General features: G+C 38.3%; 1 protein-coding gene and 1 long non-coding RNA gene across 25 annotated transcripts in view; one reads left to right on the top strand and one right to left on the bottom strand.

The window, feature by feature from the left end:
• NME7 (NME/NM23 family member 7) overlaps nt 1-17,470 on the top strand; it is a 262,104-nt gene that overhangs the window by 200,897 nt on the left and 43,737 nt on the right. For 4 of the 7 annotated variants that reach the window (XR_013381904.1, XR_013381906.1, XR_013381905.1 and 1 more), the window contains exon 11: nt 5,921-6,028. Coding sequence is in view for 2 of the 7 variants with exons in the window: in XM_077901583.1 (XP_077757709.1) it covers nt 5,921-6,028 (108 nt within the window). In the remaining 5 variants the exon portion in view is untranslated. Of the gene's footprint in view, nt 1-5,920; nt 6,029-6,647; nt 6,684-17,470 lie in introns of those variants that run through there. The other 3 variants (XR_013381908.1, XR_013381907.1, XM_077901584.1) reach the window with 2 other exon arrangements.
• The window catches only part of LOC144316105 (uncharacterized), a 54,862-nt gene that overhangs the window by 4,545 nt on the left and 32,847 nt on the right, over nt 1-17,470 (bottom strand). For 12 of the 18 annotated variants that reach the window (XR_013381914.1, XR_013381919.1, XR_013381913.1 and 9 more), the window contains one exon: nt 1,178-1,264. This is a non-coding gene — a long non-coding RNA (uncharacterized LOC144316105). The remainder of the gene's footprint in view (nt 1-1,177; nt 1,265-17,470) is intronic. The other 6 variants (XR_013381915.1, XR_013381918.1, XR_013381921.1 and 3 more) reach the window with 1 other exon arrangement.

Here is a 17,470-nt window from a genome sequence, read left to right as displayed (position 1 = left end):
TTACCTGGATCCAGTTTAAAAAAAGAGGGAAGATAGAATCAGAAGTCGCAACATTTATTGCATAGAAATAACCAAAGGAAAGAAGACATGACATGGAGGAGAGAAAACAATGGAAGACATAGAAGCTGACTAAAGATGTGGCTCTTCACATTCAATTGGACAACAGTCAATAGACCAGTGGAACAGAATGACTGGCAAATAACCAATACCTAGATAAAGAGATAATGCAAAACTTTCCAGAAAAGAGAAAAAATTAATTACCTAAAAAGAATGGTAATCAGATTGTGATAGTCTGCAACAACATATTTGTCATATATGCTGTGTATGCAACATACGTTGTGTGTGTTTGTATGTCTATAAGTAGTAGAGGCTGTGGAGGGCCACTCAGATCCCCCTTTCACCTTCAGGACTAAAGTGCCCATTCTCCTGTATGTTGGCAACTGACAGTAATTCAGTAAGTCCTCCAGATATTGCCCCCTGTTAAAGAAAGTCACCTTGCCCCTGAGGTCATGGCCCCTTCCCTGGAGTGGCCCATATCCAGTGACTAGTCATTTTGGAGAAATCAAGGCTGTACCTGTTTGCTTCAATTCAGGATGATTTTGAGGGGTCATAGTAGCTCTAGAGTTCGCTGTAGGATTATCTGAGGCTGCTGTTGTTACTCATTGCAGTTCAGCTACTCCCTCTGCCCAATCCCATGTAACTTACTTCCCCACAAGTGTAGATCCTGAGGCCACTTCCCAGTAAACTTCCTGCATGCAAATCTGCCTCAGAGTTGGTTTCCCAGAAAATGCAACTTGTAACAACATTATTCACAGCTACCCTTGAGACTCTGACTAAAATTGACTATGCAAAGAAAATACCAACAAATCCCTTCAAAGGATGACCAAAGAGACCACATTCTTTCACCATGGCACATTATGATTAGACCTTAACAACAACCTCCCCAATTACCACCACCACCATCACCACACACATACACACACACACACCCTTCTTCAGAATTCGAGTGTTGTACATATAAAGTCACCTACATGAAAGCAATATTTTAATGAAAATGGTGAGTGCCAAATAAAGTAGGTACAGGATAAGTTCTTATGAAACAGTTCTCTCAAATGGAGTCCTTTTCAAGTATGTTCCTCCTAACTGAAATTACAGGAAAAGGAAAATAAGTACTCACCTTCATGATTTTACAAAGTACATCTTCACCGAATGGCAGCTTACCACCACGTGAGAAGAGTAGGTGTGTAAGATTGGGTGCTTGATTCTCAGGAAAATTAGGGGGAACAGAATAAAAGTCATGAATTTGAAATAAAATATTCAGCCACCCTTATTTTCTAATTTATCAAAATGTTTTTCTTAAGTAATATATTTGTAACTGACATTTGATACAACCTTGAAAGGAAGACTTAATTAAATAGATGCACACCTTTAAAATGTGCCAAAGTCATTGAATCACACGTGTGAATACCTCTCAGCGTTTTTGCACCACAAGCTACAGCCGCCATAGCTCTTGGTGATTGCCATATCTACAGAGCTGATCCACTCAGCATTTTGGCTTTAGTCTGCGATCCTCCTTTCCTCACTGTGCTTGCCCTCCATGTGACCTGGGCAATGGTTACGTCTTAAAATTGATCATTATAAATCACTGTAACCCCCTGTTGGAGAAGGTCATTGAAAAGATATGACCACCAGTTGACCTAGTGGATCAGAGGTTCCTTGTCCCCTCGCCTGTCCTTGGAATGTGGGTTCTGCTTGCCTTTCTGGCCCCTAGTGGCTGCTCCAAGGGCCCAGCCTTGAGATAATGATATGGTATTGAGAACACCTGCACAGTATGCATGACGGAACCCAGTTAAGGCCTCTGTGTGAACTTAAGATGTTGCTAGTGAGTGCAGGAATCCACTCACCTTACTGCCACTCAAGTTCCTTTTGCTTATGAAAACTGCCACTACTAAACTTTCTTCAGTTTCTTCCCGCCCTCTGAGTACAGGGGCCAGTTTCAGATTACACCTGGCAAACCCCAAAAGGGTTGTTAACCAACACCCCCTCACCACTCACTTCCAGTAATTTCAATTTTAGGTATCTTTTCCCTTAACTTTCCAGCTCACTTCTTCAAATGGCAATTTTAATACTCATTCTGTCCCACTAGGAGCTCCAATCCATTGATCTACCTTTTCAGCATCTCTCACCCCTGCACCCCTACCCTAGGCCCTCAGTTTCTTACTCAGTTTAATTTTTGTTGCCTGTCCTTACTATCATTCCCTTGCTTACACTCTCAACTCCCTTACCCCTCTCTTGTTTTGTGGTTTTCTTTTGGTAAAGCCCTAACCCTCATTACATTCAACTTTCTATCAAATCTCTGCCTGCACCCATGCAGCTGTATGTGGCTGGAGAACACACAGCTATCCTGTATGATCTCCCTTTGCATTCGTGATCACTACCTTCACTAATGAAAGACCTCACAGGAGGGCCCTTAGTGCTGTCAGCAGTCACATTTCAGTTTCTAATTCATTCTCTTGCTCTCTTAAAATGTGTTCTGTACCTTCTTTTCTCTCCTGACATCCCAAAAACTTCCTCCCCAGCCTTCCTCTCCAGCTGATGACAATCCTGCTGCCCCTTTCACTGCATAATAGAATCAATCATAAGAAAACTTCTGGAGAGAACTTTGGAAATGTTCCATATTTTGTTCAGGATGGTGATTACTGAGTTTATACATTTGACAAAATTCATGGGGCACTTAAAACCAATGCATGTTACCTATGTAAGTTATATCTCAATAAAAATTAAAAATAGAGAGCTTCCATAAGTTCCCACCTCTGTATATATCCACTCCCTGCAGCAGACTCCGTGTGTATTCTTGATGCTAAAGATGGATGTTCCATGCTCCTGGATAAGGCCAACTCCCCTACTCTTACATGTGACTCCACTCTAGCAATTCCCTCTTATTCCTGCTTTGTCAGTGTTTGTCTTCATTGGATCATTCCTCTCAGCATGTAAACATGCTATTATTTCTCTCATTTTAAAAATAACACTCTCCTCCAGAGAAACCTCTCTCCCATTCCTCTTCTCTCCATTTACTGCTCAATGTTAGCAGCAAAACTCTTCAAATAGTTGACTGTATTCACTTTTCCCAGTTCCTCTACTCCCTTTCTCTCCTGAAATCACATTAATCTGTGTTTTGCTCATCTCCAGGCCTCTGAAACCACTCTTGTCCAGGATATTCTTGACACCATATTGATACGTCAGGTTTGCAGTTCTTGGTCTTTACCCTACTTGACTTTTCAGCAGCATTGGACACTGCTGATGACCCTCTGTCCTTGACATTTTTCTTCACTGTCTTCTAGGAATGCACTTGCCTGGATTTCTTCTTACCTAGCTAGTCATTCCTTCTTCATCTCCTTTGCTCATCTCTCGTTGTCTCCTTGACTTTCCAATGATATGGCACCCCCATATCTCCTGTCACTGCCTTCACAGTCTCATCCAACTGAAACCTTTAAATACCTTAAAAATGCTTTGGGTCCCCAAATTGTTATTTGCAATATGGAAGACTCCTCTGAACTTGGGGCTCACACCCATCCGTGTATTTGAAATTTTCCCTTGAATATCTGATAGGCAACTCAGACTTCATGCATTCAAAACCAAAATCTAGAGTTGAAGATGCCCTACCAGATGAAGTCTAATTATAAAATTATAATAATTAAGACAGGATAAGGTAAATGTACAAATGGACAAAACATCCAGTGGAACCAAACAGCAAACCAATAAACAGACTCATACCTACACAGAAATATTAAATATAACAGAGCTAATCACTGGAGACTGGTGGGGAAGGAGAGAAACTATTCAATAAATGGTGCTTGGGCAATTAAATATCCATGTGGAAAAAATGAAAATGGTTATCCCCCTCACTTCATAGCCAAGAGTCAATTGTAGATGGATCAAGAACTTCAAGTGGAAGGCAAAACTTAAAGATTTTAGAAGACAATAGAGAAGAGTATCCTTATGGTATTGGAGTAGGGAATGATTCCTTCAGAAACAACAAATCATAAATGAGAATATTGATAAATTTAATTTCATTAAAATTTAGTAATTTTGTTCATAAAAATCCTACTAAAGAAAACCCAAAGACAAGCTTCAGACAGGGAAAAGATATTTGCCTCACAAAAAAGTGACAAAAAATAGAATTCAGGATACAAGAATAATAATCAAAAGGAATGAAAATAAAAGCCAGTAGGAACATGGAGAAAAGATAAGAATAAGCATTTTACAAAAGTGGATGTGTATGAAAGGACACTAGCCATCTTTAGTAATCAGGGAAGTATGAACTAAGAACAGAGTGAGACACCATTCCACACCCACCACGATAGCAGAATTAAAAAGTCAGCCAATATCAAATGTTGATTTTTAATGTGTGTGGTGGGAATTCTTGGTGCACTAATGATTGAGGCGAATTGTTACAGCCACTTAAGAAAATGGTTTGGCAGTACTGAGTATGTCTGGGCCCTAACCCAAACAAAACTCTTGCATACATGCACCATACTACATATAAGAGTGCCATACTACACACAGAGTTGTGTGTGATTATGTGTGTGCATGTCAAAAGCAAGGAGGGGAGAGAAAAAATTAGTTGAATGTCCATTAACAGGAAAATGGATAAAATATGAATTTTATAGTAATAAAAACAAATGAACTACACAACAACATGAACAAATCTGAAAAACAGTGTTTTGAAAACCAAACGAAACAAAGGAATTTTTAAATAAAATTGAGAGTAACGGGTACCACTGGGTAGAGGTTGGAGTGGGATAGCATGAAGTCAGGCTGAAGTCCTATACAGGGTACTTTTCAGCTAAATAGTGGGCACACAGGTTATTTGTTACTTTTAAAAAAAATCATAAAAATTAGATACCCTTTTTGTGTGTATATGTCAAAATTTGAAGTTTTGGAAATGTTTCACTTAAAATTTTAAAAAAAGGGGACTCCTGGGTGGCTCAACGGGATGCCTGGGTGGCTCAGTAGTTTAGCATCTGCCTTTGGCTCAGGGTGTGATCCTGTGGTCCTGGGATCGAGTCCCACATTGGGCTCCCTGCATGGAGCCAGCTTTTCCCTCTGCCTGTGTCTCTGCCTCTCTCTGTGTCTCTCATGAATAAATAAATAAATAAAATCTTAAAAAAAAAAGAATGTAAAAAAAAGACTAATAAGTAAGTCATTAATACTCCCCCATCTTTAATTTTTTTAACCTCTTGTTACTTTTACTCTCAGTTTTGAGTTATTTGTAACCATTCTTTCCCCTAATGTGAGCTAGTGCTAAGCTGATACAACTGGAACATTTTGAAAAATCTTTTGAAAGCAGTGCCATCAAACTAGCTCATTTTATTTTTTATTTTTAATTTATTTTTAATTTTTTTTTAATTTTTTATTTATTTATGATAGTCACGCAGAGAGAGAGAGAGAGGCAGAGACACAGGCAGAGGGAGAAGCAGGCTCCATGCACTGGGAGCCTGACGTGGGATTCGATCCCGGGTCTCCAGGATCGTGCCCTGGGCCAAAGGCAGGCGCCAAACCGCTGCGCCACCCAGGGATCCCAAACTAGCTCATTTTAAATTAAGTTGTTTGGATTCAGGTTTTTCACAGTAATGAACTAGGTTCGTATTTTATGTGATTTCCATAAACTGTTGTTAAAAAGAGATATAATTATTGTTGCCCTCTGGACTTTATATCAGGCCACAGAAAAAGCTTTATGAGTGAACTGAAATGTTTCATTCTTCAAAGTTTTCATACATACACAATATTTCCAGAAAAAAGTCAGTGCCATCAATGTATACATGATTTCATAAACAGGTAATTCAAGTGTTTCAGATAACTGGTGTTTTTCTTGTTAATACTGAGTGACCAACCTTATATGTAAATGTGTATTTTCTAGGAAATTGCCCGGCATTTACGCCCTGGAACCCTCAGAGCAATCTTTGGTAAAACTAAGATCCAGAATGCCGTTCACTGTACTGATCTACCGGATGATGGCCTCTTAGAGGTAAGATAAAGAAGGCTCAATATCCTATTTGTATTTCAAATTCATAGTCTCAGCTGTTCCTGTGTATAAGAAACCTTTTAATATTCTTGGATTATACTATTATTTGGCCATCTGAAGACTTCAGACTGCAGCTTTAAATGACCACATTGTAGGATGCTGCATATAACTAGTCTTCAAAGAATTAAGGTATTTCTGTGATTGGCATATATATATTCAAATATTTTAATGCATACATTTAAAAATAATTTAGAAAATGAAAAGCTACAGCATTAATTAAATAATATGAAATTTGTTTTAAAAAACAGGTAGAAATACTATTGCCATAAGTTTTTAGTCATAAAAATATGTCCGTGAAATCAAGAAGTCCAATATGATGTGTGATAACATTAAAAGAAATAGTTACTATTTATTGACTCTTTGTATGCTGGTTTCTAGCATGATAGATAAATGCTTTGTATAAAGTAATTCTTTTACTCTCCAAAGCAACTCTGATAGGTTGGTATTATGATGTCCATTTTTTCAGGAAAATAAATTCAAACTCAGGTTAAGTAATTTCCTCAAACCACTCATATGGGACAGAGCCATATTTTGACCCTCATCTGTGTTATTAACATTATAGGAAACAATGAAAAAATTATAAGGAAATATTAGTGATGGGACGCCTGGGTGTCTCAGCGGTTGGGCATCTACCTTCAGCCCAGGGCCTGATCCTGGAGACCCGTGATCGAGTCCCACGTCGGGCTTCCTGCATGGGGCCTGCTTCTCCCTCTGCCTGTGTCTCTGCTTCTCTCTCTCTCTCTCTCTCTCTCTGTGTGTCTCTCATGAATAATAAATAAATAAAATCTTTAAAAAAGAAAATATTAGTGAAAATTATTCTTGTTTGGTTTTTTGCTTTATTATTATTATTATTTTTTAAAGATTTTATTTTATTTATTCATGAGAGACACAGGCAGAGGGAGAAGCAGGCCCCATCCAGGGAGCCCGACGTGGGACTTGATCCCGGGTCTCCAGGACCTTGCCTTGGGCCGAAGGCAGTTCTAAACCGCTGAGCCACCCGGGTTACCCCTGCTTTTTATTTTTTTTTTATTTTTTTATTTTTATTTTTTCTGCTTTTTATCTTTAAGTAGACTCTACACCCATCATTGTAGCCCAATGTAGGGCTTGAACGCACATCCTTGAGATCAAGACCTGAGCTAAAATCAAGAGTCAGACGCTTAACCAACTGAACCACCCAGGTGCCCCAGTCTGGTGTGGTTTTTAAAAAGTCCTTTCTAGGCCAAAAGCAGAGAGATTTTAAAGAAAAATAGAGGTGTTTTTTTTTTTTAACTTTTTACAGTTTTTTAATTTTTGTATGTCAAAAGGAATTGAACTGAAAAGACACACGATAAAGTGATTGTAGCATAATGATAGAAAGATGATTGATATCCTCAGTACTATTTATTTTAGAGAATATTGCCTATGTTTTTAGAGAATATTACCTATGTTTTATGTCAAATTTATCAGTCATTTTTTTCTGCCTTTGAAGTTATACATAGAAAGGCCTTCCCTCACATTTTACTTTCATTTTCTTACATTGAAACATTCAATCCACCTAGAATTTGACATATAGTGTGAGGTCTGGACCAGTCAGCTGTCATAACATCATTAAATCCTTCTGTATTTTCATTGTTACTTCTCATTTATTAAATACTTGTCTACATCTATGCCTGTTTCTGAGCTTTTGATTTTATTCCATTGGTCTATGCCAGCAAAATACTTTTTTTAATGTTGTACTTTATTTATACTTTGAAAAATTTTCCTGGTTATTCTTTTAAATTTATTCCTCCACATGAACTTTGCATGAGTTTACCAAGTTCTTTATCCTCAAGATGCAAATGGGACGTTGACTAACGTTATAATATGTTTATAAGTTAATATCTCATATTGACTTATCTATAATTGTGAATTTTCAACTGTATTTATAGTATGCCTCTTCTTTTATGCAAGTAGTAGAGTCTTTATTCATAGAGGTCTTGAACATACTATATTAAATTTATTCCCATCAGAGTTTGATTTTGTTGCTATAGACAATGACTTTGTTAACTCCATTAAGATTTTCTGCTATAATACAGGATGTTAATGTGATAAACATGCAATTACATGTTAATGTAATCTTATCTGAACAATGCACCCTGGTATGAAATTTTGACATACTTATGAAATGGAAAAATGTAACTTCCTTTTTAATTAATTGCCCAAAGCATTACATGTTTATTGGAAATTTTCATCTGTTTTATAAATATTCTCTTTATCTTTTGATATTTTAGGATCTGTAGACTAGCTTTGAATACAGATTGTTGTTCAGTGAAACTGAAATATTAATCATGAAATTTATGCCCATTTAAAATTTAAAAAATATTATCAAGGTATGCCCATGATGCTGCTTGTACAGTTTGAAATGGATTAATACTGCCTGCAGTTTACAAACCCATTTTCTAAATCATTTTCTAGCCTAACTGCATAGGAGATTTAACTGTAAGTTAATGACTGTGTGGTTTAGAAAATTAATCAAAAGCCAGAAGTTGGAGCTCTAGCAGCCTCCTGTCATGTGGCTGGTGATTCATACTTGATGTGACCTTGGATAAGTCATTTTTTCTTTCCATGCCTCACTTTTATCAGCAAAACAGGATAAAGAATGCTAATATAACCAAGAGATGTTCTCCCAGTTAGGGATTAACTGTTTGTGGATTGTTACTTGGCTTTAAATGGTAAAGTATTATAAAAACACCTAGAAGCCAGAGTAATTATCTGTTCATAAGTCTTCAGAGTGAAATTCAGGGTGAAATGGACAAGCTCTGTGATCAGGGAAGCACTTTATGCTGCTATTCATCAAGAGAACATCCTTTAGATGTAGGGTGACCATAGAATGTATTGTCTAATCCAGGACCTTTTTGAAAGGCAGATCCCACCAGGCAAGAATCTAGGACAAAAGGCACAAACCAGAAATGTCGTTAACACACTGGAATAATAGGCTCCCTATAGGAGCCAGGGAAATGGGAAAATGTTACTTCTGCTTAATCTTTTCCCCATGTGATGTTTACTGAGCTAAGTTTATTTGTGTCATAAGTGTAGACCTTAGAAGGTACGGTTTCAATTCATATTTTGTCCCCATTTATTTTATGCACTTACTATTCTTGTAGCAAACGATTGTAGTATGTATTACTTGCTGACATTGTGATAGGATTTCAGAATAAAATGAGACATTTCTCCTGTCCTCATTGAACTCACAATAAGTTTCCGAGGTCATGGATCTTAGCATGAATATAGAATCTGATTTATTTGGATTCTTCTAATTGTGACAAAGGCATTTTTGTGGTTGTAGAAATAAATGACAGCATCTGTGGTGTGAGATATTCTATGATATCATTTCACTGATAATGTTCCTGACACTTCATTGGAAGTAACTCTAAAGATCTTAAATTTGAGCTTCAAAGAAAGCATTAATGGCAAAGTGTATAGCTAAACTAGTAATCAAAGAAATGCTAGTTTTTTATTAGGTGAAAAGAATTTTTAAAGTGTTGCTGTTCATTGCTGGTAAGGCTGCTATTAAACACATACCCTCATATTCTGGTGACAGCTACATGGTAACAGATACTGAAAGCCATGAGGTTTTTCCCATTTGTCCAGAATTCTTTGATGCTGGCCAAAGGAGGATGTGGCAGCAGGACTATGAAATGGAAAGTTATCTGCACAGATGTTCACTGAAGGAACATTTGTGGTAATTAAAATCAGAAATAACATGCATGTCCAAAACTATATCTGATGGTCCCTCCTCTGAGAAGGCTTTCTTAATACCTGTTGTCTACATCAGAGGTCCTTTCATATGTGTGTTTTCATAGCATTTTGCTTCCCTCTAACATAGTAGTGTAGTCAGGAGCTGACATAGCTCTGTGCCTGGGGCAAGTTACTCATTTCATCAAGCTAGGTTTCCTCATTCCATAAAATGAAGATAATAGCAGTACCTGCCATATCAGATAGCATAGTGCCTAGCACAGAGTAATTGCTTGACAAATGATGCAATTATATTATTATTATTATAGCCCATTGTCTGTTTGCTTATATATATGTCCCCATAAGACTGAGTACTCACAGGGAAGAGAATCTGTCTTGCCTAGCATATAAAAGCTCTTCCATAAATCATTTTGAAGAAAAAGAGGGAAAAGCGTTTGGTGAAATAAATTATGGTTCATGTACTCTGTGCAGAAGTATGTAACTTTTTTTCTAAATAATGATGGTGGAGACCTACAGCAGTCGATTCCAACCTTCCTTGCACATCAGAATCACCTAGACCATTTTTAAAATACTGATGCCCAGATCTACCCTTAGAGATTCTAATTATTTTTCTTTTGAAATAATTTCAAACTTACAGAAAAGTTCAAGTGCAGTACAAAAAAATTTTTTTCATGAACATTTAGGTTTAAGCTGCCAACATAATGCCCATATCTCTGAATACTTTAGTGTGCATTTTTTTAACATAAAAGGGCATTTTCCTACATAACTACATTAAAAGCATCCAAGTTAGGAAATTAACATTGATACATTGCTACCATTTAATCTTTAAACCCCATTCAAATCTGTCCCATTGTCTCAATAATATGTTTTAGTAGCAAAAGAATTCAGGTCAGAATCACTCATTGCATTTAGTTCTCTGCTTAGTTTCTTTCAACGGAGAGCTTTCTTCAGATTTTCCTGGACTTTCGAGACCTTGACACTTTTGACAATAACCAGCAGAGATTCATCTCTGCTCATCAGAAACTTTCCTGATGGTTTCTGCGTACATTTCTAGCAAGATACTGACACACCGATTTTGCTAAACGGCATATGTTGCTTACACAAGGAGTCATTTGTTGGCTTCCCATTGTCCATGAAGCTGTGTGATGCCTGTTTGATTTTATGACCCAACCTTGTGTATGCCTCCCCTCTGCTCACTTAGCCTGAGGCACTCCACTCAGGAGCATCCCTGATGATTCTTCTTCAGTTTTACTTTATCCTTTATCTTTCCCGAAGCATCTGTGCTGCTCATGTTACTTCTGTAGTCAGTTTCCAGAACTGTTGTTTTCTGATTATCTTCGCAGGAACAACCACAGTTTACATGTGCTGAAATTGAAGTTCTCAAAGTTGACAAATAGGTATACAGTAGAAAATATAAATGTGTTTGAATTTTGAATTCTGTACACCAAAATGATATATCAGTCATTCATTCAGATATTTATTAAAAAAAATTAAAAACAGCACTGTGGACACAGCAGTAAACAGGATACATGCAGCCCTCGCTCGTGGAGTTTACCTTTTAGAAGATAGTAATTGTTTTTTAGAATCATGAAAATAAGGATCTTGCCTCTGTTTTTGTTTTCCGAATATTCTGCAAATTGGTTATATCAATTTGTGGTTATAAAATAAAAATTTTTAAAGCTTATAAAATAGGGGTGCCAGTGTGGCTCAGTTGGCTGAGTGTTAGACTTTTGATTTCAGCTCCAGTCATGAATCTCAGGACCATGAGATCAAGCCTCACATCAGGTTTCACACTCAGCTCCTTGAGATTCTCTCACCCTCTCCCTCTGCATAGCGTGCATGCTATTTCTCTCTAAAATAAATAATCTTTTTAAAAGTTTTTAAAAATATTTCATTGTATGTATAAATAGCCAGTCAAAACAAATCTGAAACTAGATACATAATTATTTCTGGATTGTTTTTTTTTTTTTTTTTGTTCTAGCATACTCTGGAAAAAAAAATCAACCATTAACCAGAAATAAACATAGGTGTAGGAGTTAGATGATTGGACAGGCCTGGATTTCTTGGCTGTGGTTAGAATGGGTCTCTGCACACACTGACTTTCATAATTTATCTTTAGTTTTAGTTTGTATCTCAAAAGAGGAGTTGTGAGTTTTACTAGTACATTGTCAAAGAGGGAACAGCTTGTCCAAAGACAAGAGCAAGTAGCTTTCTCTAAGGGATTTAAAAATAGTTTAGTAAGGCTGAGACTTTGACCTTGAGGTGGAAAATGACAACAGATAAGGCTAGGAAAGTCATCAAGGGCCTTGTAAAGTTATGTTAAAACATCTGAACTTCATCCAGACAGCAACAGGGATCCATAAAAGTATCATACAGAGGGGATTAGCACAATCATGTTTGTGTTACAGGGATCACTCTGGCTGCAGGATGGAGAACAGATCAAACATGGGATGGTAGGGGGAGGAGGTCCATCTGGAGGGAGGGAGACCAGGTAGAAGGCGGTTAAGGTAATTTAGGGGAAGATTCAGGTAGCCTGAGGGGATGTGGTAGTAGGAAGAGCCAGAAGCGGTAAGCTTCAAAAGATGTTTAGGAGGGTAGAACTGACAGCCTCAGAGATTAATTGGATGTAAAGGGTAACCTATGGCAATGAAACAAGAATAACTCCTATCTCCAAAGTGAAGATAATGGAGACTACCATAATTATCTATGATACCAAAATTTCTGAAAACCAAAGTTCTTTCATAAATTTGGTAGCAAAGCCTAACCGGATCTTACATATATTTTTTCCACAACCCACTTAGTGTGACTGTCCACACTGCTGTAGAAGTATTAATGTATCAGATTACATATGGAAAACTCCCCAGACTCCTGGTATAATATAAAATATGTAGACCATCTATATTCAGTGGCTTCTATATAATGTGTAGCACATATACCATATTACTATTCTAAGTTTCAAAACATCTGTCACCAGGAGTTTGAATAAGGGATAGTGGAGAAGTTTTGAAACAGCCATGGAGAATGAGCTGATCACAACCTATAGATTTCTGGGTGATATTTAGGATTCAATTGATTTGAGATACTATTTGTATCATGAATTTATTGTTTTTCTTAGGTACAGTTGAAATGAACAGGGATGAGGCTTTTGCCAGTAGGTGCATGAGGCAGGATCATTGGGGATGTTAGCAAAAGTGCTTGCAGTTATAAATAAGGGAAGATGTGATGGGAGGAGGTGCTAGAATCAAAGGAGACCTAGATCAAAAGGGACCTAGAGCCTCAGAGAAGGGGCAGATATTCTTCAGGGACAGAGGTTCTGGAACACTTGAGGGCAGGAGCTGCAGTCAGAATAGACTTGCCTTAATTTAAAATTTCAGAGGAGGAGCTTTTCATAGTGATGATGAGGTTCAGAGTGTGGCCATGGAAGAGGAGACCAGCATGGAGCAGAAGCCACCAGAGATGTGGAGCCTTCAGCACTGAGTGAAGCTAAAGTCACTGGGGATCCTGGCTGGGAGGCAGAGTGGAGAAGAAAATGGTGATCCAAAGCCTGAAGTTTTCAGCAAAGTAGAGATGGTGAACCTGAGGTATGACAGCAAAAGGAGGAGAAGAGAGGATCTGGCCAGGTGGCAGAGGCTCAGAGTCCAGGTCCTACATGAGGGAAAAAGGAAAGCACTGCTTCTCCAATCCTGGTCAGAGAAACTTCACCCAAGACTCCAAAGAAGTGATGCCTTCAGGAGTATCCAGGTTTCACTTCAGGCTGGGAGGTCCAGATAAGTTCAAGTGTGAGGGGTGTTTACTTTGAGACTGAGGGGCTGGAGGGGGCAAGAATAGTGAGAGAAAGGAAAGGGGAACCCCGGAAATGGGGGAAATAGGTGACCAGATGGCCTCCATCTTGGTGGATGGGGTGTTATAAGTTAGTAGTTGTTTTTCTGTAGTTAGAGGCTGGAATGTAGGTGGTCTGAACCTGGTAGAGCAACTCCACAACCTAGAAACCAGGCTCTACCTTCTTGTTCCTCACAGATGTTCTTAGCCTATGCCTTTTGCTGTGTGGTCTCCCACGTGGTTGTTGGAGCCACATTTATCACTTCTGTGATCCAGGCATGAAGATGGGGAAGAGCAAGGGCCAGAAGGTGGAAAACACCAGCTCAGTCAGCATCCTCTTTTCTGCACACCTTAAGGAAATATTCCAGGAGCCCTACCCAGAAAATTCTGCTTCTGATTTATTTGCTAGAACTTAGTCCAGTGGCCACTCCTTTCTTCAATGGGAGCTGGTAAATATAGAGAGCAGTGAGAACATGGCTACCTCCAACAAAGTCAAGCTTCTGTTGGAAGAAAGAAGGAGAGTGCGCACCGGGGAAGAGCAGCATCTGCCACAAATGGTCAACAAGAATAACAGGTATTGAGCTAGGGACCAGGTTTCCACTAGAACTGGCCCCTGCTGTTCCCCATTATGGTAATTCTCAAGAGTCCTCCCCTGACCATCACCTACATCAGCTGCATCACCTGAGAAATCGATGGAAATGAAACTTTGGCCCTACCCTAGACTACTGACTCAGAAATGCTGATACTGGCCCAGGAATCTGCTTTACAAAGCCCTCCAGGTGAATCTGATACCCCTAAGGCAGTGGTTCCCGGCCAGTAGCAAGCATCAACATCACCAACGGAGGTTTTGTGTTTTGTTTTTTATTCCAGTAAATTGACAGTGTTATATTAGTTTTAGGTATATAATACGGAGTTTTTAAAACTACATAAGCCTGGAGTTGTATCACAAAAGATTCTGGTTAAGTAGGTTTGGGATGAGCTTCTTGTATCTGTGGAGTTTTTGTTTTTGTTTTTGGAGCGGGGGCAGGGGACAGTTTATGTTGCAGGTGATTCTGATACAGATAATAATTAAACTAGCATTTGGAAATTACTGACCTTTGTACCTTTTGTGGAAAAGTTGGCCATGGTTCTGCTTTTGAGGAAAACAGACCCTGTCAGGAGGCCAGCAAAGAGATTATTTGCATCCAGGACCTAGAACTGGAAACAGCAGCAGCCTCTGAAATTGGAAGGGATCTTGGAATTGGAAGCCTCTCTCAATGGGTCCAGCTGCAGCCAAGTGTTATTATACTTCCAGGGAGAGCAAGCCTCCGAATGGGGAAGTCTGTGGCCTCTTGGGAAGGAGCCAGTCATGACCTGGTTGATTACCTGGATTTCTTGGTGGATGTCTCAGTGTTGAGGCTACCATATGCCCTTTCAGGGAATGACTAGAAGCCTGGGTGTATGTGTGTATGTGTGTGTGTGCACACACACTCTTTAATGAAGTAATGCATTCCAGGGCTGACAAGGACAGAGGCCTTGGGTCTCTTACAGCTGAAGACAAATTCTTCAAATTTACACTCACCCCTTAACATGGGCCTGTGATGCACAGGTGTGCAGGGGTCCAAGCCATATCTTTTTTTCCTTCTAGTCTCCCTTGATGGTCTGGACCTCTTGGACTTTTGAATCTCTAGCCCCTGCCTAGTATACTGTGGGCTTTTAGTCAATGTCTATTAAGTAAACATGTGGGGGAGCATATCATGAATGAGGACAGTGTACCTCCATCCCCCTTCTCTTTCCATATGGCTGAAATGTCACACCCTGATGAGGTGAGCCCCACTTTCAAGTGTCACATCCCACTACTCCCTCCATTTACCAGTTGTCAAAAAAGTCTACTGCTTCTTTCACTGCCGACTGTATGCTGCTAAAACCTGAGCTATGTGTATGCAGAAAGCTGATGGTTTGCAGAGAGTTTTCATCCTCTCAAACATAGTGTTTCAGAGGTCTCTACATTAGCCTTAAAAGTATCTTGAAAATATAATAGGCATTAGGCTATAAAATTCTAATTCTTTATGGCCCAGTAAAGAATTGGTATTTTCTCAGATAAAGGAATCTTGGACTAAAATTTCATGTTCCCTCTTATGTCCTATAATGTGTAGAGATCATGTTCCTTGCTAGATTACTTTGATTACTTTTACCCCAGATAGTCTGCACATTATCTCAGTAAGAAAGGAATCCTAATATTTCCCTCATTTAGCATAGGTAGGAATTTAGTTTTTTTTTTTTCATGGTGATAATGGATCTCTATTTATAAAATGCTAGAATAACTTATTCCCAACAGTCATAATAACTGTTTACTTCATGGAAATTTTTATATCCATTAATATTATAATATCCAGGCCATCATTATGATGACTGAAATCACATTCCACGCAGGGGATTTTCAGGTTTATAGGCCCCTCCCTTTCTCAAATACAGCCTCAGCTCCAGCTTCCTTTGCATTGGTTATCTTTTCAATCTGAAAAGTAATAAGCCTTATGGATAAGGATTAAAAGATTATATTTAATATGATTGATCCCATTTTATTTTTTTATTGAAGTATAATTACCATATGTCATATTAGATTCAATGTACACATACGGATTTAACAATCTATATATTGCTCAGTGCTCCCCAAAGTAAGATCAGTTACCATCTGTTCACCATTTGACCTTATTACAATATTATTGACTATATTCCCTCCACTATACATTTCATCTCCATGACTTATTTTATAACTGGAAACTTATACTTTTTACTTCCCCCCACTCTTTTTTTGTCCTTCCTCAAGCCCACAACCCTCTGGCAACCACCAGTCTATTCTCTGATTTGTTTACTTGTTTGTTTATAAAGATTTTATTTATTTATTCATGAGAAACAGAGAGAGAGAGGGAGAGACATAGGCAGAGGGAGAAGCAGACTTTCTGCAGGGAGCCCCATGCAAGACTTGATCCCAGGACCCTGGGATCACGACCTGAGCTGAAGGCAGATTCTCAACCACTGAACCACCCATGGATCCCTATTCTCTGATTTAAGACTGTGTTTGTTTTTTGTTTATTTTGTTTTTCAGATTCCACATATAAGTGAAATCATATGGTATTTGTCTTTCTCTGACTTATTTCACTTGGTATTATGCCTTCTAGATCCATCCATGTTGTCACAAATGACAAGATCTCATTCTTTCTTACAACATAGTAGTATTTCACTGTTTAAAGATACCACCTCTTTATCCACTTATGCATCCATGATAAATAATGCTGCAATAAACATAGGGGTGCATCTATCTTTTTGATTTAGTGTTTCTGTTTCCTTTGGGTAAATGCCTAATAGCATGATTATTGGATTATTGGATTATTGATATTTGTATTTTTAATTTTTTGAGGGACCTCCATACTGTTTTCCACAGTGCATTTGCATTTGCATTCCCACCAATTTGCATTCCCACCAACAGTGTGGGAGGGTTCTCTTTTTTATCCACATGCTCATCAACACCTGTTATTTCTTGCCTTTTTTATATTGGCCATTCTGACAGGTATGAGGTGATATGTCATTGTGGTTTTGATTTGCATTTCTCTGATGATCAGTGATATTGAACACTTTTTTCATGTGTCTATTGGCCATCTGAATGTCTTCTTTGGAAAAATGTTTATTCAGGTCTTCTGCCTGTTTTTGTTTTTGTTTTTGTTTTCTGCCTGTTTTAATCAGATTGTTTGTGGCTTTTGGTATTGAGATGTAGAAGTTGTTTATATATTTTGTGTATGAATCCCTTTATTGGATATATTATTGCAAAAAACTTCTCCCATTCAGTAGATTACCTTTTTGTTTTGTTGATGGTTC

The sequence above is a fragment of the Canis aureus genome, chromosome 6, assembly GCF_053574225.1.
Source record: "Canis aureus isolate CA01 chromosome 6, VMU_Caureus_v.1.0, whole genome shotgun sequence".
Lineage (NCBI taxonomy): Eukaryota > Metazoa > Chordata > Mammalia > Carnivora > Canidae > Canis > Canis aureus.
Note: the sequence above shows the minus strand (reverse complement) of the source record. Positions and strands in the feature narration are given on the sequence as shown.